Here is a 27707-nt window from a genome sequence, read left to right as displayed (position 1 = left end):
CGCATATAAAAACTTATATAAAACAACCTTAGCATATAGGTGTGAGTGTTAAATAATGTATGTGATATAAACGATGTAGATTGCATAGATACCTAGGCATTTAAAACTATAAAAAGATATCTTTAAAATTATTAAAAATTCTCCAAAAGATCTTTAAAAATCACTAGAAATTCTATATATACATGTCACAAATATAGGAATTTGTGTGAATAGGTCACACGTTTAAAATACAGAATTTTCTTGAAATTCGTTCCGCAAGTATAAACAAGTGCATGAGATAAGGATGGGGTTTATAAGTAACAAAGAGGCTTTTAAGAAGCGTATAGGAGTGAGAATCTCCCATTAGCTTAAAGAGGTTGTTACACCTATTGATGATGGCATTTGTAAGTGCTGATAGTTAGAGTCACTTTTCTGCAATGATTGGGACATCTTAATTTAAGTTAGTTGTACATGGGGGAGGGAGTGGATTTTGCTGATGTACTCGAGGGAGAAAACCTCTCCAGTGTATCTTATGTTCTAGGTGCTTAAAATGGGAGTTTAGTGAATTACTTATTGTCCTCAATGGAAAAAAGGATTCCTATTCTTTTGGTTCTTATTGTTTCTCAGTTTATTCGATCTATTAATGAATATCTGGGGACCTACTGATGTATATTGCGGATTCTGTCTTCTGGTCTATCAATCTAGAGCGTGCAATCCAGCTAGTGTGAAAACACATGCTTTTATTGGTATGCTTTTGTTTGATAAAGATATTTATTGGTATATTTGTTTTATACACCATCTATAAGAAGTAACATTTACTGTCTAGTCTTTTCGTAAGGACAGCAAGTGTGACAGATCCTCTTTGTGATTTAGTCCCTTGGGGAAGAGGCAATCCAATGTAAAGATCCATTTAGATTCATTGAATAGCAATTTCTTCTCGTGGTTTCCTCTTCGCAAGTTCTTCTCTATCTTTTGGATCTGTACTTATTACACTGTACCTGATGTACCGTACATATGAAGTACTCTGTATTATACACGTTATATTTATCATTATATATGTACTTATTACACTGTACCTGATGTACCGTACATATGAAGTACTCTGTATTATACACGTTATATCTAACTTTATATATGTACTTATTACAGTGTAACTGATCTATCGTACATATGAAGTACTCTGTATTATACACGTTATATCTATCTTTATATATGTACTTATTACAGTGTAACTGATGTACCGTACATATGTAGTACTCTGTATTATACACGTTATATCTCTCTTTATATATGTACTTATTACAGTGTAACTGAAGTACAGTACATATGAAGTGCTCTGTATTATACACGTTATATCTATCTTTATATATGTACTTATTACACTGTACCTGATGTACCGTACATATGAAGTACTCTGCATTATACACGTTATATCTATCTTTATATATATACTTATTACAGTATAACTGATGTGCTATACATATGTAGTACTCTGTATTATACACGTTATATCTATCTTTATATATGTACTTATTACACTGTAACTGATGTGCTATACATATGTAGTACTCTGTATTATACACGTTATATCTATCTTTATATATGTACTTATTACACTGTAACTGATGTGCTATACATATGAAGTGCTCTGTATTATTCACGTTATATCTATCTTTATATATGTACTTATTACAGTGTAACTGATGTGCTATACATATGAAGTGCTCTGTATTATTCACGTTATATCTATCTTTATATATGTACTTATTACACTGTACCTGATGTACCCTACATATGAAGTACTCTGTATTATACACGTTATATCTATCTTTATATATGTACTTATTACACTGTACCTGATGTACCGTACATATGAAGTACTCTGTATTATACACGATATATCTATCTTTATATATGTACTTATTACAATGTACCTGATGTACCGTACATATGAAGTGCTCTCTATTATACACGTTATAACTATCTTTATATATGTACTTATTACAGTGTAACTGATGTACCGTACATATGAAGTACTCTGTACTTATTACAGTGTAACTGATGTACAGTACATATGAAGTGCTCTCTATTATACACGTTATATCTATCTTTATATATGTACTTATTACACTGTACCTGATGTACCGTACATATGTAGTACTCTGTATTATATACGTTATATCTATCTTTATATATGTACTTATTACAGTGTAACTGATGTACCGTACATATGAAGTACTCTGTATTATACACGTTATATCTATCTTTATATATGTACTTATTACAGTGTAACTGATGTACCGTACATATGAAGTGCACTATATTATACACGTTATATCTATCTTTATATATGTACTTATTACAGTGTAACTGATGTACAGTACATATGAAGTGCTCTGTATTATACACGTTATATCTATCTTTATATATGGGCATATTACAGTGCAAAATCTATAGAGTTTTAGCTTAAATTATATTTACTACGTATTTTTCACTTACGCAATCTGTTGAGAGGGATATATACTTTAAATACTTTTGATAATCACATTTACTGGATATTAACTTTGGTTTGTTATTCACTTTTCAGATGTTTGCTATTTTTGTGTAAATGTTATATTTGGTACGAGGCAGATTATGTGCTAATAAAGTTCTTTCCTTTTTGATGGAGGTGGGTGAGATTTAGCTCCAATTTAACATAAACCTTTTTTATAGGGGCTATGAATCCACAATCTCAGTACCCTCAGAAAGGGGCATATGGCGAACCTGGTGGTCTACCCCCTGCACAACAATATCTACCACCGACAGGTAATATACTATAGTATTTGCTGATTCCTTGCCTGCTTTGCATTTTCATTAAAGATAGTTTACCTTTAATGCAGAAAATAAAGGTCCGCTGGAATGAAGATGAGGTGAAGACTATGGGGTACATTTATCATATGCCAGACGGACATCATTCACGTAGCAAATCATATCCGCCCGACATCGCTAAATGCAGACATCATTGTGAAATGCTTGTGCAACTCTGCCCCCTGCACATTCGCGGCCAATTGGCCGCTAGCAGGGTGTGTCAATCATCCTCATCACATCAGATTGGGATAATTGAAGCCCACCACCTAAAAGGTGTCAAAACAAGTTAAGGAACAGCGATCTTACAACCGCTGCTTCTTAACTTATGTTTCTGGTGAGACGGAATCTTCAGGGGTAGATTGCAGCATCTGCTGCTTGTTAAATCTACCCCAAACACTTTGCCTAAGAGAAGTATATGGCTATGCTACAACTATATGTTTATACTTTATAGGGACTTACAGCAGACTTGTTGGGTGTATGGTTCTTATCTGATGTTAAATTGTATGTTTCTAGGAATCAATAATCTGACAACGTATTGATGTGATCCTCTGGTATTTGAGCAAATTGGATTCTATCTATTGGGAGCTTAGATAAACAGATGATGTTTCCTATTTGATCCGGCCCTCTACATAAAGAGATCAGTGTGACCCTTCTTTTGTTGGAATCTTCAGAGTTATACAAACATCCCTAGATACAAAGAATTATTCCTTACAGAAAGACAAACCAAATCAGCATGGTTTTACTTCAGGGAGATCATGTCAGACTAATCAAATTGACTTCTGTGATTATGTAACAAAAGTATTAGACAAGGGTGGAGCAGTTGATGTAGCATATCTAGATTTTAGCAAAGTATTTTACACCGTCCCACACAACAAACTAATTCACAAACTGTATCTCCTTGGTATAGACTCACAAATTGTGATCAGGTAGAATGCTGGCTTAAAGGACCACTCAATGCAGTAGAATTGCATAATTAACAAGAACATAATGAAAAGACAATGGGGCTAATTTATCATAGTCTGTCCGACAGGAAACGCTGTAGCGTAGTATCATGTTCAACAGACATCACTGAATGCCGACAGCATATGCTGTCAGCATTTAACATTGCACAAGCAGTTCTGGTGAACTGCTTGTGCAATGCTACCCCCTGCAGATTTGTGGCCAATCAGCCGCTAGCAGGAGGTGTCAATCAACCCAATCGTATAGGATCAGGCGGATTGCAGACCGCAGCCTCAGAGGCAGCCGGCCAGTTATGGAGCAGCGGTCTTAAGACCGCTGCTTCATAGCTGCTGTTTCCGGCGAGCCTTAAGGCTTGTGCAGAATAAGGGGCCATTCGGCCCTTGATAAATCAGACCCTATGCAATAACACCTACTCTTTTGTCTTCTAGGTCTTGGAGACTTAAACTTCAGAAGAATATTTCATATGCAGTAGATGGGGGCATTTTTAAAATCCTTTATACAGGATTTTCTTTGGCAGTGGGCAGGAACATTATGTATGTTAAGACTAGGGCCCCTACTTATCAAGCCGTCAACTTACCTGCATTCGACGGCCCCAATACGCTCGCCTAAGTTCGCCTAACATCGATGCTGCGGACCTGAATACGCTCTCCAAAATTATCAAAAAAGCTGTCAAAAAGCCACGCACCAAGTACGGAGTGATGAGCAGCGGACTGTTGTTAACTAACAGTCATCGATCTTGCTGCTCTTTGGCTTTTTTACAGCTTTATTGGTACCCTGTCACAAAGCACCGCCACTATACTACACTGTTTTACCCCCTATACCGCCGCTCCCGGAGCCCCCGCAACAAAATAAAGTTATTAACCCCTAAACTGCCGCTCCCGGAGCCCATGTCACCTACATTATACATATTAACCCCTGATCTGCCGCCCCCATACCGCTGCCACCTACATAAAGTGATTAACCCTTATCCTGCTGCTCCCGGACCCCCCGTCACAACTAAATAAAGTGTTTAACCCCTAAACGCTGCTCCCGGAGCCCACCGCAACTAAATAAAGTGTTTAACACCTTAACCGCCGCTCCTGGAGCCCACCGCCACCTACATTATATTTATTAACCCCTAATCTGCCCCCCTACACCGCCGCCACTATGTTAAATGTATTAACCCCTAAACCTAAGTCTAACCCTAACCCTAACACCCCCTAACTTAAATATTATTTAAATAAATCTCAATAAATTATTCCTATTTAAAACTAAATACTTACCTATAAAATAAACCCTAAGATAGCTACAATATAACTAATAGTTACATTGTAGCTAGCTTAGTGTTAATTTTTATTTTACAGGCAAGTTTGTATTTATTTTAACTAGGTACAATAGTTATTAAATAGTTATTAACTATTTAATAACTACCTAGTTAAAATAAAGACAAATTTACCTGTAAAATAAAACCTAACCTAAATTACAATTACACCTTGTTATGGTATAACCCGGATATCAAGGGTTAATACCTGATAAAAGATGCCCTGAGTACGGGATCAGCAACACATGAACCCAGTTAATTCCCCCCAAACACGAGACCAAGCTCCATCTTGAGGGTAAAACAGAATGTCAGCAACAGCTGTGGGTTTATTCTTCTTATATACACATTCTTACACATTAGTACCACCCACAGGGTTTTGTAAAACAACCAATAAACACATATAATACTCTCAGACACTCCCACACAAAATCCTCCCCTCTGTCTGTGATACAATTACCTTACACAATGGGTGATGCAATTACCTTACACAATGGTTGATGCAGTTACCTTACACAATGGTTGATACAATTACCTTACACAATGGTTTATACAATTACCTTACACAATGGTTGATGCAGTTACCTTACACAATGGTTAATACAATTACAGTACACAATGGTTGATGTAATTATCACAGACAGAGAAATACAGTTCAATTGCCATGGAGCCAAAGTCTTTCACATAGTCTTTCATTATACAAATGGGCTACATGGCATAGCTATCTGGGGTATCACTGTTCAAATAGGGCAAGTACTGAATGACCCGGATTTCGTGTCTTTGCAGGGGAAAAGTAAGCATTTCAACATGGGGCCATAGTCTAAAGGCAGCAGGCGGGCAACCAGGCTCCTCCAATGCACAGTGGCGAGATTGGTCTCATAACATCTCTCCCCTTTTCCAAACAGACTAACAGGGTATCTGACCTCGTGCTGGTCAGTGCCCTGATTAGTCCGGCAACCCACCCACAAAACACAATCAGCAGTACAGCCCACCCACAATAAATGGTCACTACATCTGGGTAGAGGAGAAACTTGTCCGTGTCCAGGTGCCTCACTATGGCTGTGTGGGGGACTGGTACACTGAATTGGTGGGTTGCGAGGTGGGCAGAGACCAGCTGTACTCTGCCCTGGTGCCAGCACTACCACGGAAGTAGCCTGGTGGGAGCCTGGTTGCTGGAGAGGGAGACCGACTGTCTCCCCATTGGATACATAGCTGTGCTGCTGGAGTGGGAGACTGATCGTCTCCCCTTTGGACAAAGCACCATGCTGCTGTGGGGGGAGACTGACTCTCTCCCCTTTGGCTAAATAGCCCTGTTGCTGGGGGACAGGATCGACTGTCCCTACCCCCTGTACTGTAAGTGCAGAGACCACGGTCCCATCTGCATGGTTGTGGGGCTTACTGTCTCCCCCTGGTGCATTAAGCTGCCGCTGGGGAGACGGGGTAACAAGCTCCTCTCCCATACATACTTCCAGCCACTGGGGAATGGAGACAGGGCTCCCAATCCCCTGCATCTCACTCTGCTGATGGGGGGCAGAACCAACTGTCTCTGCCCCCTGTAACTCAGCCTGCCACTGGGGAATGGAGTCTGGGCTCCCAATTCCCTGCATATCACTCTGCTGCTGGGGGACAGGACCAACTGTCTCTGCCCCCTGTAACTCAGCCTGCCACTGGGGAATGGAGTCTGGGCTCCCAATTCCCTGCAGGACCAGTGGAGAGACCTCGGTCCCATCTCCACCGGCCACCTGGGGTCCTTCCCAGTAAATCTCCACAATATCTTCCCAGCTGAACGGGTCTGGATCTGGGTCTTTCACCTTGCTGTCCTGATGAGCCTTCCCAATGGAGTGGAAGAGATCTTGGTAGTCCTGCTCCAGTTCCCACTCCAGGGCTGCTAAGTAAGCCAGGTCTTGCTCTACCTCATGGGGGTCAGCCCAGTCATGCCTAGCCTCCCTCTCATAGAAAATGTCCTGAAGTCTGGTCTGCACAGGGCTCCCAAAGTCAGGCTCTGCAAAGGACTCCCATAACAAGCCAGGACCATCAAACTCCTCTCCCTCTGGTTTGTCATGCTCGGCTGTCCAGGGTATATACTGTGCCATATACCACCAGAGCGCCTGGTAGGCATCCTCCAGCCATAGCTCCTGCCATACCCGGTGCTCTAGTTCCTTCACCCATTCCTCCAGGGGCTGCTCTCCCAGGAAGGGCATCCGCAGTGCCACTTGCTTCTGCAACCGCTACTCTTCATTGGGGAGACTCTCACCCCGCTGGTATTGTACATTAACCAGGGCCTAGTACCAGATGCCTTTCCTTAATGCATCCCGGCCATCCAGGTCCTTCTCCTCATATAACACTGCTGCTTCCATTCTGTTGCTTTTAGGGTCACTGTACTGGGACATGCGTTTCCCCAACTTGTAAATCCCCGGATATGTAGTTGCTCTTCTGGGCGATGAGGACCATCCCGTTGCTTGCCACCAATTGTTATGGTATAACCCAGATATCAAGGGTTAATACCTGATGAAAGATGCCCTGAATACGGGATCAGCAACACACGAACCCAGTTAATTCCCCCCAAACACGAGACCAAGCTCCATCTTGAGGGTAAAACAGAATGTCAGCAAGAGCTGTGGGTTTATTGTTCTTATATACACATTCTTACACATTAGTACCACCCACAGGGTTTTGTAAAACAACCAATAAACACATACAATACTCTCAGAAACTCCCACACAAAATCCTCCCCTCTGTCTGTGATACAATTACCTTACACAATGGGTGATGCAATTACCTTACACAATGGTTGATGCAGTTACCTTACACAATGGGTTACAAAATCCTCCCCTCTGTCTGTGATACAATTACCTTACACAATGGGTGATGCAATTACCTTACACAATGGTTGATGCAGTTACCTTACACAATGGTTGATACAATTACCTTACACAATGGTTGATACAATTACCTTACACAATGGTTGATGCAGTTACCTTACACAATGGTTGATACAATTACCTTATACAATGGTTAATACTATTATTATAATGGTTGATGTAATTATCACAGACAGAGAAATACAGTTCAATTGCCATGGAGCCAAAGTCTTTCACATAGTCTTTCGTTATACAAATGGGCTACATGGCATAGCTATCTGGGGTATCCCTGTTCAAATAGGGCAAGTACTGAATGACCCGGATTTCGTGTCTTTGCAGGGGAAAAGTAAGCATTTCAACATGGGGCCATAGTCTAAAGGCAGCAGGCGATCAACCAGGCTCCTCCAATGCACAGTGGTGAGATTGGTCTCGTCACACACCTAACACTACACTACAATTAAATTAATTAAATATATTAACTACAATTAACTACAATTAACTACAATTAAATAAAATTAAATAAAATTAACTAAAGTAAAAAAAAAACCCCACTAAATTACAGAAAATTAAAAAATAATTACAAGAATTTTAAACTAATTACACCTACTCTAATCCCCCTAATAAAATAAAAAGCCCCCCAAAATAAAAAAGGCCTACCCTATACTAAATTACAAATAGCCCTTAAAAGGGCTTTTTGTGGGGCATTGCCCCAAAGTAATCAGCTCCATCCAGACCGACGACTACCCGATGAATGACGGTTCCTTTAAATGACGTCATCCAAGATGGCGTCCCTTGAATTCCGATTGGCTGATTCTATCAGCCAATCAGAATTAAGGTAGGAAAAATCCTATTGGCTGATGCAATCAGCCAATAGGATTGAAGTTTAATCCTATTGGCTGATCCAATCAGCCAATAGGATTGAGCTTGCATTCTATTGGCTGTTCCAATTTTTCCTACCTTAATTCCGATAGGCTGATAGAATTCTATAAGCCAATTGGAATTTAAGCGACGCCATCTTGGATGACGTCATTTAAAGGAACCATCATTCGTCGGATAGTCGTCGGTGTGGATGGATGCTCCGCATCGGATGTCTTCAAGATGGAGCCGCTCCTCGTTGGATGGATGAAGATAGAAGATGCCACCTGGATGAAGACTTCTGCACATCTGGAGGACCTCTTCTGCCCGGATTGGATGAAGACTTCTGCCCATCTGGAGGACCTCTTCTGCCCGGTTGGATGAAGACTTCGCCCGGCTTTGTTGAGGACTTAGGCCCGGTTGGGTGAAGACGTCTCAAGGTAGGGTGATCTTCAAGGGGTTAGTGTTAGGTTTTATTAAGGGGGAATTGGGTGGGTTTTAGAGTAGGGTTGGGTGTGTGGGTGGTGGGTTTTAATGTTTGGGGGGTATTGTATTTTTTTTACAGGTAAAAGAGCTGATTACTTTGGAGCAATTCCCTGTAAAAAGCCCTTTTAAGGGCTATTTGTAATTTAGTATAGGGTAGGGCTTTTTTTATTTTGGGGGGGCTTTTTTATTTTATTAGGGGGATTAGATTAGGTGTAATTAGTTTAAAATTCTTGTAATTATTTTCTGTAATTTAGTGGGGGGTTTTGTACTTTAGTTAATTTAATTTTATTTAATTTTATTGTATTTCATTGTAGTTAATTTATTTAATTAATTTAATTGTAGTGTAGTGTTAGGTGTAATTTTAACTTAGGTAAGGTTTTATTTTACATGTAAATTTGTACTTATTTTAGCTAGGTAGTTATTAAATAGTTAATATCTACACCCTGTTCCAAATTATTATGCAAATTCTATTTCAGTGTCACAAAGATTAATTTTTTTTTTTTTCAGTTTAACTCATGGATGGTATTGTGTCTCAGGGCTCTTTTAGTCACTGCAAACAATCTCGGACACCTGTGATAATTAGATTGCCAGGTGAACCCAATTAAAGGAAAAACTACTAAAGGAGGGTGTTCTACATTATTAAGCAGAGCACAATTTTCAAGCAATATGGGGAAGAAAAAGGATCTCTCTGCTGCCGAAAAGAGTGAAATAGTTCAATGCCTTGGACGAGGTATGAAAACATTAGATATTTCACGAAAACGTAAGCGTGATCATCGCACTATTTAGAGATTTGTGGCTGATTCAGAGCACAGACAGGTTCATGCAGATAAAGGCACATTGAGGAAGATTTCTGCCAGATCCATGCATCGGATCAAGAGAGCAGCTGCTAAAATACCATTACATAGCAGCAAACAGATATTTGAAGCTGCTAATGCCTCTGGAGTCCCACGGACATCAAGGTGTAGATTCCTCCAGAGTCTTGCAACTGTGGATAAACCTTCAATTCGGCCACCACTAACCAATGCTCACAAGCAAAAACGGCTGCATTGGGCAGAAAAATACATGGAGACTAATTTTCAAACAGTCCTGTTCACTGATGAGTGCCGTGCAACCCTGGATGGTCCAGATTGATGGAGTAGTGAATCGTTGGTGGACGGCCACCCTGTTCCAACAAGGCTGCAACGCCAGCAAGCTGTGGTGGAGTCATGTTTTGGGCCGGAATCATGGGAAGAGAGCTGGTCGGCTCCTTTAGGGTCCCCGAAGGTGTAAAGATGACCTCTGCAAAGTATGTGGAGTTCTTGACTGACCACTTCCTTCCCTGGTACAGAAGGAAGAACTATGCTTTCCATAATAAAATCATCTTCATGCATGACAATGCACCATCTCATGCAAAGCATACCTCTGCATCAATGGCTGCTATGGGGATAAAAGGAGAGAAAGTCATGGTGTGGTCTCCATCCTCCCCTGACCTCAATCCTATTGAGAACCTTTGGAGCATCCTCAAGCAAAAGATCTATGAGGGTGGGAGGCAGTTTACATCCAAACAGCAGCTCTGGGAGGCTATTCTGACATCTTGCAAACAAATTCAAGCAGAAACTGTCCAAAAACTCACAAGTTCAATGGATGCAAGACATATGAAGCTGCTATCAAATAAGGGGTCCTATGTTAAAATGTTTAAAAAGTTAAAATGTTGTTCAAAGTTTGATTGAAAATTAGCTTTTGATTTCAGTAAATATGCTGCAATCACAACAAATGACAATTTCAGTTCTTTACAACCTATAAAGTATTTTGAAACTTACTGTGCATAATAATTTGGAACAGTGCATTGTAAGTTTTTTATTTTGAAAAAAAATACTGTTATCATTAGGAGCTTTGTTCAATAAAATTTGAATTGTACTCTTAATAGTTGATAACATGAGAATTATGCGGACTGTTGTTTACATCAATTATTTAGGTAAATGAGAAAGATATCATTGGCATAATAATTTGGAACAGGGTATATTTAATAACTATTGTACCTAGTTAAAATAAATACAAACTTGCCTGTAAAAATAAGCCCTAAGCTAGATACAATGTAAATATTAGTTATATTGTAGCTAGCTTAGGGTTTATTTTATAGGTAAGTATTTCGTTTTAAATAGGAATAATTTAGTTAATGATAGGAATTTTATTTAGACTTATTTAAATTATATTTAAGTTAGGGGGTGTTAGGGTTAGGGTTAGACTTAGGTTTAGGGGTTATACATTTAATATTGTGGCAGCGGTGTAGGGGGGGCAGATTAGGGGTTAATAAATGTAATGTAGGTGGCGGTGGGCTCTGTGAGTGGCGGTTTACGGGTTAAACAATTTATTTAGTTGTGGTGGGCTCTGGGAGCGGCGGTTTAGGGTTTAATACGTTTATTTAGTTGCGGCGGTGTCCATGAGCAGAGGTTTAGGGGTTAATAAGTATAATGTAGGTGGCGGCGGTGTAGGGGGAGGCAGATTAGGGGTGTTTAGAATCGGGGTACATGTTAGGGAGTTAGGTGTAGACATTACCATAGGAATTAATGGGATATCGGGCAGCAGCGAACATAAGCTTTCGCTGCTTTCAGACTCCCATTGATTCCTATGGCATCCACCACCTCCAGGGTGGCGGATTTAAAACCAGGTATGCTGGGCCGGAAAAGTGCCGAGCATACCTGCTAGTTATTTGATAACTAGCAAAAGTAGTCAGATTGTGCCGAACTTGCATTCGGAACATCTGTAGTGATGTAAGCATCGATCTGTGTCGGACTGAGTCCGGCGGATTGTATGTTACGTCACTGAATTCTACTTTTGCAGGTCTGTAGCCTTTGATAACTAAGGCGAATCAGGCTCGTCACAAATACGCTGCGGAATTCCAGCGTATTTGCGATTGACCGCTTGATAAGTAGGGGCCTAGGGGGTCAATTTATTAATGTGAGAGCGGACATGATACAATGTAGCGTATCATGTCCGCTGCACATCGATAAATGCCGACAGCATACGTTGTCGGCATTAATCATTGCACCAGCAGTTCTTGTAAACTGCTGGTGCAATGCTGCCCCCTGCAGATTTGTGGCCAATCAGCCACTAGCAGAGTGTGTCAATCTTCCGAATGGTATTTGATCGGGTTGATTTCTGTCTGCGGCCTCAGAGCAGGCAGACAGGTTATGGAGCAGCGGCCTTTAGATCGCTGCTTCATAACTTCTGTTTCCGGCGAGGCTGAAGGCTCGCCGGAAACACGGGGCATCAAGCTCTGTACAGAGCTTGATAAATATACCCCTAGGGGTTATTTTTCCCTTTATTAGGACGTTTTTCCTCTTTGGGCTAATTTTGTTGAAATACTTTATTAGTATGTGTGTGGCTTATGTTTTATACAGGGATTTATGTATAAAATCAAAATTTGGCAGTTGGTTTTCTTTGCTTGCTTAGCTAGAACAGGCTAACTGACAAACTATGAAGAGAAAAGACAGAAGCGCCACATGGCCCAATATTGTTTGATCCAGAATAAATAGATCTTAAGGTGATGAGTAAACTCACGTTTAGTAGAGCACCTCAGTTAGTGCTAGATATACGGTCTGGGATCTATTTGGTCACCCAGAAGACCAACTTCCTGCACAGGAGCTGATGTTTTTTTTAACTGACAAACTGCTTGCTTAGCTAGAACAGGCTAACTGACAAACTGCTTGCTTAGCTAGAACAGGCTAACTGACAAACTGCTTGCTTAGCTAGAACAGACTAACTGACAAACTGCTTGCTTAGCTAGAACAGGCTAACTGACAAACTGCTTGCTTAGCTAGAACAGGCTAACTGACAAACTGCTTGCTTAGCTAGAACAGGCTAACTGACAGACTGCTTGCTTCGCTAGAACAGGCTAACTGACAAACTGCTTGCTTAGCTAGAACAGGCTAACTGACAGACTGCTTGCTTAGCTAGAACAGGCTAACTGACAAACTGCTTGCTTAGCTAGAACAGGCTAACTGACAAACTGCTTGCTTCGCTAGAACAGGCTAACTGATAAACTGCTTGCTTCGCTAGAACAGGCTAACTGACAGACTGCTTGCTTAGCTAGAACAGGCTAACTGACAGACTGCTTGCTTAGCTAGAACAGGCTAACTGACAAATTGCTTGCTTAGCTAGAACAGGCTAACTAACAAAATGCTTGAGCGTTTGTTTTGAATTTCAGTCTCTTCAGTGTCGATCTACTACATGATTGTTTTAGAGACTTCTGGCAGCTAAATTGTGTATAAGTGTTACGGTAAGTCTGCTACCCGTACAGGTGATGCACATTTTGCTTCACGACTCCATCTAGGTGAAGTTACTATGTACAAAACCCTTTTCGTTTTAATGTGTCAACATCTTTCAAGACCAATTGCATGAATGTTTCAATACTGTTATTACATGTATTTGGATTAAAGTTACTCTTAACTCTGAGATTCAAGTTTCTCAATGATTATATATTTGTCACGTTCCATACAACTGGTATATCCCTTTAAGGCTCAGCTCACCTTTTCATATCCGCTATTTAAGGCCCGCCTACCTTTCTCTCATTGCTAGATTATTGTTGAAACGTGACCTGTCAGTGCCTCTTCAATATTTCCTAGCCTTCAAGCCTAAAGCACTGGATAACTCGTCCATTATCTTGTTCTACTTGAGAATAACCTCTACAACCAGTGTACAACAACCTTACTTGCTATCCAGAGTTGACTCCTTCACATATTGGGTCTGCTCGACATCGCAGCTCATACCTTACAAGCAGGATTCAGCCACACAGGAATCACTGCAGACGGGTGACGTCATCAGCTACCGTCCGCTCACTCTCCGCCCTGGATGAAGCCAAGCAGTCAGGTTGTATGTTTCTTGTACCAAGCTAAAGCGCAATTACTGATCATTACTAAAGTGAACTTGCAGACTGATACTTGTTTCTACCAAATGTCTCCTTGTTGATTTAGATGTAGTTGCTACATTCTCTCAGCTTGCTCCGTGTCTGTTCTCACAGTCACTACTAATCTGTCTGACACTTATATACTATAGAAGTATTTACCGATTACTCTGCCTGTTGCCAAGGGTCTTTCTGTCTTTCATTGTCTGTAAGAACCTTTGCCTATAACAAGACACTGTGTTAACATTTAGTTTCAACCTGTAGCCGTTAACTCTGTGTCACAAACTGACCTTATAAGCCTTCATTAACCATTTGCAGTTTGCTTAATACTACCAGCTCATCAGATCTGAATACATTGTAGCTTCACCAACTGAAACAATTTCGCTACATTAACTATCAAAGGACAGATCTTACAATATTGCAATCTTTACATAAATCAACCTCTGTCGTAGGATTAGTTCCCTGTGATGACTGAAATTGTCCAAAATGTGTTTTCCATTTAACATTACGGAATAATGAATACAGATCCCTTTGTAGCTGAAAAAAAATCACATTTAGGCAGAGGGCAAAAATATAGTCCCTTATTAATAACTTGCTTCTCCATATCAGTCAAATTATAGTTGGATATATTTACCACTAAGCCCGCTTGTTCTTGTTGCGGGTCATCCTTTGCAGCCTCGATTCCTTTAGGCCTGGATCCGATGCACCTGTGTCGATGCTTCCGACCGCCTCTGTGCTTCCTTTTGAGTCCCCTGAGGAGTCGTTAGTTGATGATGCAGAGCTTGCATTTGTGTTGCGTGTGCGACGTTGTCTCCGCCAATTCACTGTTCCTGTCGCCTCCTATCATCGTGGGAATCTCTGTACCACCTGTAAACTGTTCCATTATGGTAATCGTTCTCATCCCTCTGGAATTTTTGACGCTTGTGAGCCTCTATTACTTTCTTCTGGTCTGTGATGTTTGTATTAACAGATGCCAGCAGTTTGTCCATATCTTCGGTGGACATCATGGATCTCAGAGCTCCTCCAAGGTTTGACAGTTTTTCTTTCTGTTTATCCAGATCCCGCTGCAGGAACTCCACTGTCAGCACCAGGAGATCAAAGTAGCATTTATTCAAAACGTGAGTGAATTTTTCACAATACTCCTTGTTTTCACGCATCAACGTGGGTCTCACGTTCAAGCAAAGGCCCCTTGGTATTCGGCGGACCATAGGGTACTCAGCCAGGGTTATGACATGCAACTCAAATACCTGATTTTTCTTTGTTAGTTTTTCATAGTCCTTAGTTGATATTTCAGAAGGGGGAGTCTGGAGAAAGTTCCTTGAGCCTCGCACTAAAGTAGTAGTCTGTGTGGCTTCCATGTCACTATATGTGAAAGTTTTTGGTTCAGTCTCATTCATATTACTTTCCATAGTATGCAGGCAGAAAAAGTGCACGTAGCCAAGTACAGCAAAAAAACTTGACAAGGAACAAGAGAGGCCCAGCACTTACTGCAAAAACCAGGTGCATGCTACAGGGGTCCTGTACATCCCCCAAATAGAATAAATTAACAAGGAGTAGCATCACCAATTGGGTTTATTTCAATATCCTTTAATATGAGATAGCACATAGAACAAAGCAACGTTTCGGTCAACACCTGACCTTAATCATGTTGTATACACATATGTCCTTAACCACTCTATATAAAGCCAAAAAGGGAGGAGTCTGCTACCTGTACAGGTGATAGACATTTTGCTTCCCCACCATCTATTGACAGAAAATATCACAACTCCATCTAGTGGTCACAGGAATATTAATCTTATACATATGTTTAACCTGAAGAAATATATATATCTAAATATAAATATATATATATATATATATATATATATATATATATCAATAAGATACACATTGTTTTGCCTATGCAATTCTGTGATGCATGTTTAGCTAGAACACTTCAATTTAAAGATAAATTGTTGCCCTATGAGCCCAATGTATCTCAGGATGATGCTGTTCAGGCAATGCCACAGCTTTCTCCTCAAATGTCCTAAGCCTCTATGGCGTCACATACAGTGACCTGCAGTTCCTCTCAGCCTCCTGGAGGAGTTTATTTGCCTGCAGATTTTGCTGCACAGGTATCTTCTGCAGTATCTGCAGCATTATCTGCTTTTCCTATGCTGGGAAAACGCAAGAGGAAAATTAGACATTCAGATAGTAAGGTTTCTGTTCCACCTACTGCTACGCAGGTTGCCCTCCCTCATAAGTCTGATGAGGAGGATACGTCGGTAGCCTCTGAGGGTGAAATCTTAGATTTGGACAGTATTATTCCTTCATCTGATACTGAATAAGTAAACTTCAGATTTAAGCTTGAACACCTTTGTGTACTGTTAAAGGACGTATTGGCTACTTTGGATGACTCTGATACTTCTGTCGTTGTCAACCGTAAGAAGTCTAGTAAACTTAATACATACTATGCTGTTCCTTCCTCTGTGGAAGTTTTTCCTGTCCCAGACTGTGTGACAGATATTATTTCACAGTAATGGGAGAACCCACGGATTCCTTTCTCCCCATCTCCTGTATTTAAAAAGATGTTTCATTTTGCTGACTCCATTAAAGATTCTTGGCACACAGTGCCTAAAGTAGAAGGGGCTATTTCTACTCTGGCTAAGAGAACTACGATCCCTATAGAGGATAGCTGCTCCTTTAAGGATCCCATGGACAAAAAGCTGGAAGCTTATTTGAAGAAGATGTATGTTCATCAAGGTCTTCAATGGCAACCAGCAGTTTGTATTGCCACAGTAGCAAGTGCAACATCTTATTGGTGCAACGCCTTGTCTGAATCAATTTTAGTAGAGACTCCGTTGGAGGAGATACAAAATAGGATTAAGGCTCTCAAACTAGCCAACTTCTTTATTTTTGATGCTAACATGCAAGTTATTAGACTGGGAGAAAAGATGTCTGGCTTCTGTCCTAGCCCATAGGGCATTGTGGTTAAAATCTTTGCCAGCTGATGTTACCTCTAAGTCCAAGCTTCTGGCGCTTCCTTACAAGGGTAAGACCTTGTTCGGACCTGGTCTGGCAGAAATAATTTCTGATATTATGGGTGGAAAAGGGTCTTTTCTACCGCAAGACCAGAACAGACTCAAAGGACGTCAAAGAAATTTTCGTTCCTTTCGTAACTTCAAAGGTCAAAAGTCTTCCTCTCCCTCTTCCAAGCAGAAGCAGTCCAAGGCCCATATTTATCAAGCTCCGTACGGAGCTTGAAGGGCCGTGTGTCTGGCGAGTCTTCAGACTCACCAGAAACACAAGTTATGAAGCAGCGGTCTAAAGACCGCTGCTCCATAACCCTGCCCGCCTGCTCTGAGCAGGAGGACAGGAATCGCTGGAAATCAACCCGATCAAATATGATCGGGTTGATTGACCACTCCCTGCTGGCGGACGATTGGCCGTGAGTCAGCAGGGGGCGGCGTTGCACCAGCAGCTCTTGTGAGCTGCTGGTGCAATGTTAAATGCAGAGAGCATATTGTTCTCCACATTTAGCGAGGTCTTGCGGACCTGATCCGCACTGTCAGATCAGGTCCGCAAGACCTTTGATAAATAGGGGCCAGTGTCTTCTTGGAAGCCCAATCAGTCTTGGAATAAGGGGAAGCAATCAAATAAACCCTCAGCTGAGTCTAAGTCAGCATGAAGGGTCAGCCCCCCCATCCAGGATCGGATCAAGCGGGGGGCAGACTTTCCCTGTTTAGTCAATCATGTATATGAGATGTCCCAGATCCTTGGACTGTGGACATAGTATCTCAGGGTTACAAAATATAATTCAAAACTTTCCCTCCCAGGGGCAGATTCTACCTCTCAAAATTATCTGCAGACCAGGTAAAAAAAGGCATTCTTGAACTGCGTTCAGGACCTTTCCTCCCTGGGAGTGATTGTTCCAGTTCCAGTAAGGAAATAGGGTCTAGGATTCTATTCATATCTGTTTGTGGTTCCCAAAAAAGAGGGAACTTTTTGACCCATTTTAGACCTAAAGTGCCTCTATAAGTTTCTCAGGGTACAGTCCTTCAAAATGGAAACCATTCGTTCCATTCTTCCTTTGGTGCAAGAGGGTCAGTTCATGATGACCTGATGGACGAGTATCTTCATGTTTGCATCCACAGGGATCATCACAAATTCCTGATATTTGCCTTTCTAGACAAACACTCTGGTTCTTCCGTTTGGACTTGCCACAGCTCCCAGAATTTTCTCAAAGGTCCTGGGGGATCTCTTGGCAATGATCAAGTCTCAAGGAATTGCAGTGACGCCATACCTGGACGACATATTGGTTCAGGTGCCATCTTTTCAACAAGCAAACTCTCATACAGAGGTCTTTTCTATGTTCCCATGGTTTAAGAAGTGAATCTGGAAAAGAGTTCCCTTGTTCCAGCTACAAGGGTGGTTTTCTTAGGGACCATAATAGATTCCCTATCTATAAAAAAAATTCTGACGGAGGTCAGAAAATCCAAAATTTTCTCCTCTTGCCTCTCTCTTCAGTCTACTGTTCGGCCATCAGTGGCTCAATGTATGGAGGTAATTGGTCTGATGGTCGCTTCCATGGACATCATTCACTTTGCTCAATTCCATTAGAGAGCTCTAAAATTATGCATGCTCAGACAATGGAACGGAGACCATTTGGGTCTGTCTCAGTGGATGGTTCTAGACCAGTCAACAAGAGACTCTCTCCCATGGTGGCTTTCTCAGGACCACCTGTCTCAGGGCACAGGGTGATTGTGGACCATCTGTCTCAGGGAGACCTTGCTGGGTGATTATAACCATGGACGCCAGCCTGCTGGGGAGCAGTCTGGGACTAATTAAAGGTGCAGGGACTATGGACTTGGGAGGAGTCTACTCTCTCCATAAACATCTTAGAGTTGAGAGTGATTTAGAATGCTCTGATGGCTTGGCCTCAATTGTCTTTAGCCCGGTTTATCAGGTTTCAGTTGGACAACATCACCTCAGTGATATCAACCACCAGGGAGGAACTCAGAGTTCCTTAGCCATGGGTCGTATGGATTATTCAGTGGGTGGAAGCTCACAATTGTTGTCTGCCATCCACATTCCTGGAGTGGACAACTGTAAAGCGGATTTCCTGAGCAGACAGACATTTCATCCCAGGGAGTGGACTCTCCATCAGGAGGTGTTCTCCAGGTTAACCCTCAAATAAGGGGTGCCGGAGTTGGATCTGATCTCAGCAGAACGTCAAGATTCCAAGGTACGGTTCAAGGTCAAGAGATCCTCAGGCTGCTCTGATAGATACTCTGGTGGTTCCTTGGGATTTTGGTCTAGCATACCTGTTTCCTCCGTTTGCCCTCCTTCCACGAGTTATTGCTCGTATCAAACAAGAGAGAGCATCGGTAATTCTAATAGCTACTGCATGGCCTCATAGGATCTGGTATGCAGACCTAGTGATTATGTCATCTCAGCCACCTTGGAGGTTGCCTCTGAGGAAGGACCTTCTAACTCAGGGTCCATTCCTCAATCCAAATCTTGTTTCTCTGAAGCTGACTGCTTGGAGATTGAACGCTTAGTTCTGTCTGAGCGTGGATTTTTTGAGTCGATCATTGAGACCATGATCCAGGCTCGTAAGCCTGTTACTCGAAAAATGTACCATAAGGTATGGCTTAAATACCTAAATTGGTGTGAATCTAAGGGCTACTCTTGGAGTAGGGTCTGGATTCCTAGAATTTTGTCTTTTCTCCAGGAAGTTCTGGAGAAAGGGTTGTCAGTCAGTTCTCTGAAAAGTCAGATTTCTGCATTATATATTTTGTTACAGAAGCGTCTGGGGGATGTGCCAGATGTTCAATCTTTTTGTCAGGCCCTGTTGCTCCTCCTTGGAGCCTTAATCTTGTTCTTAAAGATTTGCAGCAATGCAGCCAATGCATTCCATAGATATTAAGTTGTTATCATGGAAGGTTTTGTTTCTTATTGCTATTTCTTCTGCTCAGAGAGTTTCAGAACTCTCGTCTTTCCAGTGTGATTCGCCTTACCTTATCTTTCATGCGGATAAGGCGGTTCTTCGTACTAAATTGGGGTTTCTTCCTAAAGTGATTTCGGATAAAAATATTAATCAGGAATCAAAAATGAAGCTTCTGTGGAACAGATTTGTAAGGCTGCAACTTGGTCCTCTCTGCATACTTTTTCCAAATTTTCCAAATTTGATACTTTCTCCTTGGCTGAGGCCTCTTTTGGGAGAAAGGTTCTTCAAGCGGTGGTGCCTTCTGTTTAGGTCTGCCTGTCTTGTTCTCCTTCCCTGTTCATTCTGTGTCCGCTAGCTTGGGTATTGGTTCCCACTAGTAATTGAATAATGTTGTGGACTCTCCATATCTTACGAAAGAAAACCAATTTATGCTTACCTGATACATTTCTTTCCAGATATGGAGAGTCCACGACCCAACCCTTTATTAAGACAGTTATTTTTTACTAAACCTCAGGCACCTCTACACCTTTTTGTTATTCATTTTCCATTTCACTTCAGGGATGACTGGGGATTATGGGTAGGGGAGTGACACTCAACCGCTTTGCTGTGATGCTCTTTGCCTCCTCCTGCTGGCCAGGAGTGATATTCACACTAATAATTGAATGATGTTGTGGATTCTCCATATCCGGAAAGAAAAAAAAATTCAGATAAGCATACATTTTGTTTTAAAAAAAAAGGAGGATTGGAAAAATGATTCAGATCTAAATTTTAACACCAAAAAGTGCACAAAAATCTAGGGCGAAATTACAAATGTGGTGTCGCCCGCAAAAGCCGGCGTCCGGTATTTTATTGGGATATTGCTATCACATATATGATATTTCATCCATCGCCCACTATTTTTACTTCTATAAACTAACATAGAACCGGCGTCGCAAGTAGGTATCACATATTCAGCGCAAGGACTTACGCCGTGAAGATGGAGACATTTTACTCCATTTTCACCTTGCCACACAGACAGGTGCAGCAAGCCTTGCACTGAATATGAAACTACCGTAACTGCCTAGAAGTATTAACAAACACCTAGCGATTGTGCAATATCTTCCTGTCAACCGCCATCCCCCCACCGCAATAAATAAATAAATGTATTAAACCCTAATCCACCAACCCCCACATCGTAAAGGGCCTAATAAAGTTATTAACACCTAATCCGCCACCCACCCAAAACGCAAACTATCTAATTACACTATTAACCCCTAATCCGCTAACCCCCACAACTCAATCTACATTTTACCACTATAAACCCCAAAACAAAATTTTACCACTAAAAACCCCAAAAGACATTGGAAAAATCGGAATACTCCTGTGGAATAAGGAAGTCATATGTTTGTAGAATGTGTAAGGCAGGGTAGCATTTTTGGTTACAATACTCAGACTTTAAGTCAGTAGTAGATGTAGACCAGGAAATACTGGGATTGTGAAGTTTGAGCCATGTTATACCTAATATAACCAGATACATGGATGGGTGTCAATCAACCTGATCGTATTCGAATGGGTTGAATTGCGGTGATCGCTGTCCGCCTCCTCAGAGCAGGCGGACAGGTTATGGAGCAGCAGAAACACTGTGCTTCAAGCTCCATACGGAGCTTGATAGATATGCCCCTTAGAGTGTCTGCTATTAGGACAAAGCTCGTAAATGGAAATGTGCTCACTGTATGTCAGGCTGGTATGTCGAATGGGGGTCTGTCTATGCATTTCAGCCTGGAGAGGCCTTTATCAAGACTATACCAACATGTGTATCTTTGAAGTATTTAAAGGCTAGTTTAGCCTATCAGAACCAAGGAGAGGTGACAAATTTTGCCGCCCTCAGAAATATGGGTGTGTGAGGTTTTGACCAATGAGTAAGTATAGAATAATGGCGGCCATTTATAATATAGAAATAATATAAACATATGTATTTAGAATAAATAACCATATGGATAAACATATTAATCATACTTGATTAAAGATCCAAATAAAAATAAATGATAGAAATATGTAGAAGAATATATATAGCTGTCTAGCCATAGAATAAATAAAAAAATAAAAAAATGAGAAGACTGTCTCTATGCTGATGGTCAATTGCATATAGGTGAAACACTCAGTGAAACACCACATTTTATATATACAAAGACACGAAACTTGAAAACCATTCTAGCCACCAGTGTAAGTGGGAAAAAAACGGACACAGTGAGAGGCATACAAGGCACCAACCTTAAAAGTTTTTATCCCTTGCCACACATGCAAAGCATGTAAGCATGGTACTAGGACCCAAAATGTACAGTCACATGTCACAAAAGAAAAGTTCAAAATCCAGCAGATGATCCGCTGTAAGGACAAAGGTATTATTTACCTACTAGAATGTTCCTGTGGCCTGCAGTATGTGGGTTAGACCTGCAGGCCCTTAGAGATCGAATCAGAGAACATATCCTGAAGATAGAAGGCAAAAAAATTGGAGAGGAGGAGACTTCGAGAAAATTATTCTATTAAATGAATATAAATGGATCTTTAAACTAGACTGTCTATGGTCTAAATGCAGACTTTGAACCTTGATCGTACTTGATCGGGTTGAATTGCGGCAATGTCTGTCCGCCTGCTCAGAGCAGGCAGACAGATTATGGAGCAGCAGTCTTTAGACCGCTGCTTCATAACTATTGTTTATGGCGAGCCTCCATCCAGAGCTTAATAAATGGGCCCCAGTAACTTCTATAGTTACATACTCTGTGGTAAAAGACCATGAGGCCTATTTATCAAGCCGTCAACCACAAATACGCTGGAATTCCGCAGCGTAATTGTGGAGAGCCTGATTCCCCTTATTTATCAAAGCCTACAGACCGGCAAAAGTAGAAATTTGTGACGTAACATTTGATCCGCCGGTCTCAGTCTGACACAGATTGATGCTTACGTCGCTACAGATGTTCTGAATGCAAATTCTGCACTATCTGACTACTTTTGCTAGTTAACAAATATCTAGCAGGTATGCTCGCCACTATTCTGGCCCAGCATACCTGCTTTTCACTCTGCCACCCTGGAGGCAGCGGATGCCATATGAATCAATGGGAGTCTGAAAGCAGCGAAAGCTTATGTTCGCTGCTGCCCGATATCCCATTGATTCCTATGGGAGAATAAAAGTTATGTTTACACCTAACACCCTAACGTATACCCCGAGTCTAAACACTTAGGTTTTCTTGAATATATTGTTTTAAGATGGTCTAATTCGGGTTTAGATAAGGGAAATATATGCCCAAACGGTATATCTGCTCCAGGCTGCTGCCCTAATCTGCCGCCCCCTACACCGCCGCCACCTACATTATACTTATTAACCCCTAATCTGCCACCGCCGCCACCTACATTATACTTATTAACCCTTAATCTGCTGCCCTGACACTGCCACCACCTACATAAAGTTATTAACCCCTATTCCGCTGCTCCCAGACCACGCCGCCACCTACATAAAGTTATTAACCCCTATCCCGCCGCTCCCGGATCCCACAGCAACTAAATAAATGTATGAACCCCTGTCCTCCCACATCACTAGCACTTACTAAACCTATTAACCCCTAAACTGCCAGCCCCCCACATCGCCATAAACTAAATTAACCTATTAACCCCTAAACCTAACAACCCCTTATCTTTACATTAAATATTATCTCATCCCTATCTTATAATAAATTTAAACTTACCTTTAGATTTAAATTAAACTATATTAAACTAATAATTAATCTACCCTAACTGTTATACTAAAACTACATTAAACTACAAATTAAATTATCTATATTACATATTTAAACACCTAACCCTACTCAAATAATTTAAATCTACAATTAAAAATTACAAAGCAACAAAAACTAACAACTAAGTTACAAAAAATAACAAGCACTAAGTTACAAAAAAATAAACACTAAGTTACACAAAATAAAAAATAAATTATCAAATATTTAAACTAATTACACCTAATATAAGAGCCCTATGAAAATAAAAAAGTCCCCCAAAATAAAAAAAAACCCTAACTTACAATAAACTACCAATGGCCCTTAAAAGGGCCTTTTTCTGGGGCATTGCCCCAAAGAAATCAGCTCTTTTACCTGTAAATAAAAAATACAAATATCCCCCCAACAGTAAAACCCACTACCCACACAACCAACCCCATAAAAACCTAACTAAAAAAAACCTAAGCTCCCCATAGCCCTGAAAAGGACATTTATATGGGCATTGCCCTTAAAAGGGCATTAAGCTCTTTTTCAAAAGCCCAAACCCTAATCTAAAAAAAAAAACCCACCCAATAAACCCTTAAAAAATCCTAACACTAACCCCCGAAGATCCACTTACAGTTTCTGAAAAGCCGACATCCATCCTCAACAAGAAGTCCTCATCGAAGCCGGCAGAAGTCTTCAACCAAGCAGCTGAAGTCTGATTGGAATAGCCAATAGAATGCAAGCTCAATCTTATTGGCTGATTGGATCAGGCAATAGGATGAAAGCTCAATCCTATTGGCTGATTGCAACAGCCAATAGGATTTTTTCAAATTAATTTTCAATTTAATTCCGATTGGCTGATAGAATTCTAAGGGACGCCATCTTGGATGACGTCATTTAAAGGAACTTTCATACCGAAGAAGAAGTCGTAAGAAGAGGATGCTCAGCGTCGGATGTCTTGAAGATGGAGCCACTCTGCGCCGGATGAATGAAGATAGAAGATCCCGTCGGGGTGAAGACTTCTGCCGGCTTCGATGAGGACTGGATGTCGGCTTTTCAAAAACTGTAAGTGGATCTTCGGGGGTTAATGTTAGGATTTTTTAAGGGTTTATTGGGTGGGTTCTATTTTTAGATTAGGGTTTGGGCTTTTGAAAAAGAGCTGAATGCCCTTTTAAGGACAATGCCCATACAAATGCCCTTTTCAGGGCAATGGGGAGCTTAGGTTTTTTAGTTAGGTTTTTATTTGGGGGGTTGGTTGTATGGTTGGTGGGTTTTACTGTTGTGGGGTTGTTTGTATTTTTTTACAGGTAAAAGCTGATTTCTTTGGGGCAATGCCCCGCAAAAGGCCCTTTTAAGGGTCATTGGTAGTTTATTGTAGGTTAGGGTTTTTTTTATTTTGGGGGGCTTTTGTTTTTTTAGATTCGGTGTAATTAGTTTAAATATTTGATAATTTATTTTTTATTTTGTGTTTATTTTTTTTGTAACTTAATGTTTGTTATTTTGTGTTACTTAGTTGTTGTAATTTTTAATTGTAGATTTAAATTATTTGAGTAGGGTTAGGTGTTTAAATATATAAAATAGTTAATTTAATTTGTAGTTTAATGTAATTTTAGTATAACAGTTAGGGTAGGTTAATTAATAGTTTAATATAGTTTAATTTAATTTTAGCATAACAGTTTGGGTAGATTAATTATTAGTTTAATATAATTTAATGTCATTTTTTTATAACAGTTAGGGTACATTAATTATTAGTTTAATATAGTTTAATTTAAATTTAAAGGTAAGTTTAAATTTATTATAAGATAGGGATGAGTTAATATTTAATATAAAGTTAGCGGGTTGTTAGGTTTAGGGGTTAATAGGTTAATTTAGTTTATGGCGATGTGGGGGGCTGGCAGTTTAGGGGTTAATAGGTTTAGTAAGTGGTAGTGATGTGGGAGGCCAGAGGTTTAGGGGTTAATACATTTAGTTAGTTGCAGTGGGGTCCGGGAGCGGCAGGATAGGGGTTAATAAGTTTATAAGAGTTGCGGTGGGCTCCAGGAGCGGCGGTTTAGGGGTTAATAACTTTATTTAGTTGGGGCGGGGTCCGGGAGCGGCGGGATAGGGGTTAAACAGTTTAGTATAGTGTCTGTGTTTAGTGACAGTATACAAATAAAGCTGTGAAAAAGTCGAAGAGCAGCGAGATTGATGACTGTTTAGTTAACAACAGTCCACTGCTCATCGCCCCGTACTTGGTGAGCGGCTTTTGACAGCTTTTTTGTTAAATATGGAGAGCGTATTCTGGTCTGCGGCCACAATGTTAGGCGATATCAGGCGAGAGTATTGGTGCCGTTGAATGCAAGTAATTTGACGGCTTGATAAGTAGGCCTCCATAACTTTTATAGTTACATACTCTGAGGTAAAAGACAGTAACCTATAGTTATATGCTCTGCAGTAAAAGACTGTAACTTCTATAGTTATATGCTCTGCAGCAAAAGACAGTAACTTCTATAGTTACATAGTCTGTGGCAAAAGACAGTAACTTCTATAGTTACATAGTCTGTGGTAAAAGACAGTAACTTCAATAGTACAAGAAACAGAAAGCTCCAGCCACAGGAAATCAAATCAAATCCTTTATCTTCATGGGGGTCAAGGTGAAACAGAAATGAGACAGTGTTTCAAGCTCAAAAGCCCTTAATCATGTCTCAGAGAAATAAAGAATTTGATTTTCTGCCGCTGGACTTTCCTGTTTCTTGTGCATGAGGGACTGACATTCCCTGTCCGTAGCTGCAGGTGTGGAGGTGCTGCCTAAACCCCTCTACTAATAAAGTAACTTCTATAGTTACATGCTTTTCTGTAAAAGGCTAACTTCAGTTACATACTGTGCAGTTATCATACAATCCCATTATATATACTGTACTATCCAGGACATTCTGAATCTCCAGGCGTCTCTGCATTCACTTGAACTTCAGCTATTACATCTCTGTAATGCACTACCAAATAATCCTCTCTACTGATATGTTTCTATTTACAGGAGGAATTATACATCAGGGACCTAGTGCACCTCATCCTTATGCTCCTGGGTATCAACAAAACCTAGGTGAGACCTATTGCAAGTTTTGACTAATTTGATGTATAATAATAATTAGCAATGTATCATGACATAACTGGCTATACATTAAACATACTGTACATAGAACAGGGCACATTAAGTTGTCTGATGCAAAAAATAGTATATCCAAAATGGATATAAAGGATCTTCATTACTTAGCACCGTGTTTGTATCATTAATATGTTGCAAACAAATTTTGCATAAAAAACAAACATTGAATGGTATTTTGTTTGGTTTCAGTTATTTCTTACACGTTCATTCTCTTAAATTGATGTAGATTCTAAACCACCTGAATTGCATTCCAATACTTAGCAAAATGGTTAATATGAAGAATACAGATTTTATATAATTTCTATCCAATTTGTCAACTCTTCAATCAGACAGTTTTTAATGCCTGTCAAATACTTTCACATGACACAAAATGTAGAGCATAGCAGTCCAAGGTAATCCTAAATGCTCGTGACAACAAGGGATTCTGCCAGTTCCCTTACAATATAGTTCTACAATTCAGATTATAGCCTATGGTGTATAAATAATCTTCATTTTATTAAAGACAGGAGGCAAATATTTTGCATCAAATTTTTACTGAATGCAAACAGCAGCAAAGAAAACATACAGAGAAAAAATAACATAGTAACAAGGCTGCACCAATCAGCACACAGCGGTCTAATAAACTGTAATGAACAAGTCAGCACTTCCTCTTTTCTTTGATCATAAGACAGCGGAACCAGTCATGCAGAAAACGAACTCTAAATATCCATCCTAGACCAAAATGGAACAGCGATACCC

The 27707-nt window shown here is 40.5% G+C and overlaps 1 protein-coding gene across 1 annotated transcript in view; it reads left to right on the top strand.

Annotated features, from left to right (window-relative positions):
* Positions 1–27707, top strand: part of LOC128641799 (lipopolysaccharide-induced tumor necrosis factor-alpha factor homolog) — a 165240-nt gene that overhangs the window by 48865 nt on the left and 88668 nt on the right. The window contains exons 2-3 of the mRNA XM_053694336.1: positions 2692–2784; positions 26841–26906. Of these exons, the coding sequence (XP_053550311.1) occupies positions 2697–2784; positions 26841–26906 (154 nt within the window). The 5' untranslated portion in view covers positions 2692–2696. The remainder of the gene's footprint in view (positions 1–2691; positions 2785–26840; positions 26907–27707) is intronic.

This window comes from Bombina bombina, chromosome 11 (genome assembly GCF_027579735.1).
Source record: "Bombina bombina isolate aBomBom1 chromosome 11, aBomBom1.pri, whole genome shotgun sequence".
Lineage (NCBI taxonomy): Eukaryota > Metazoa > Chordata > Amphibia > Anura > Bombinatoridae > Bombina > Bombina bombina.
This window is presented reverse-complemented; position numbering and strand designations above follow the sequence as displayed.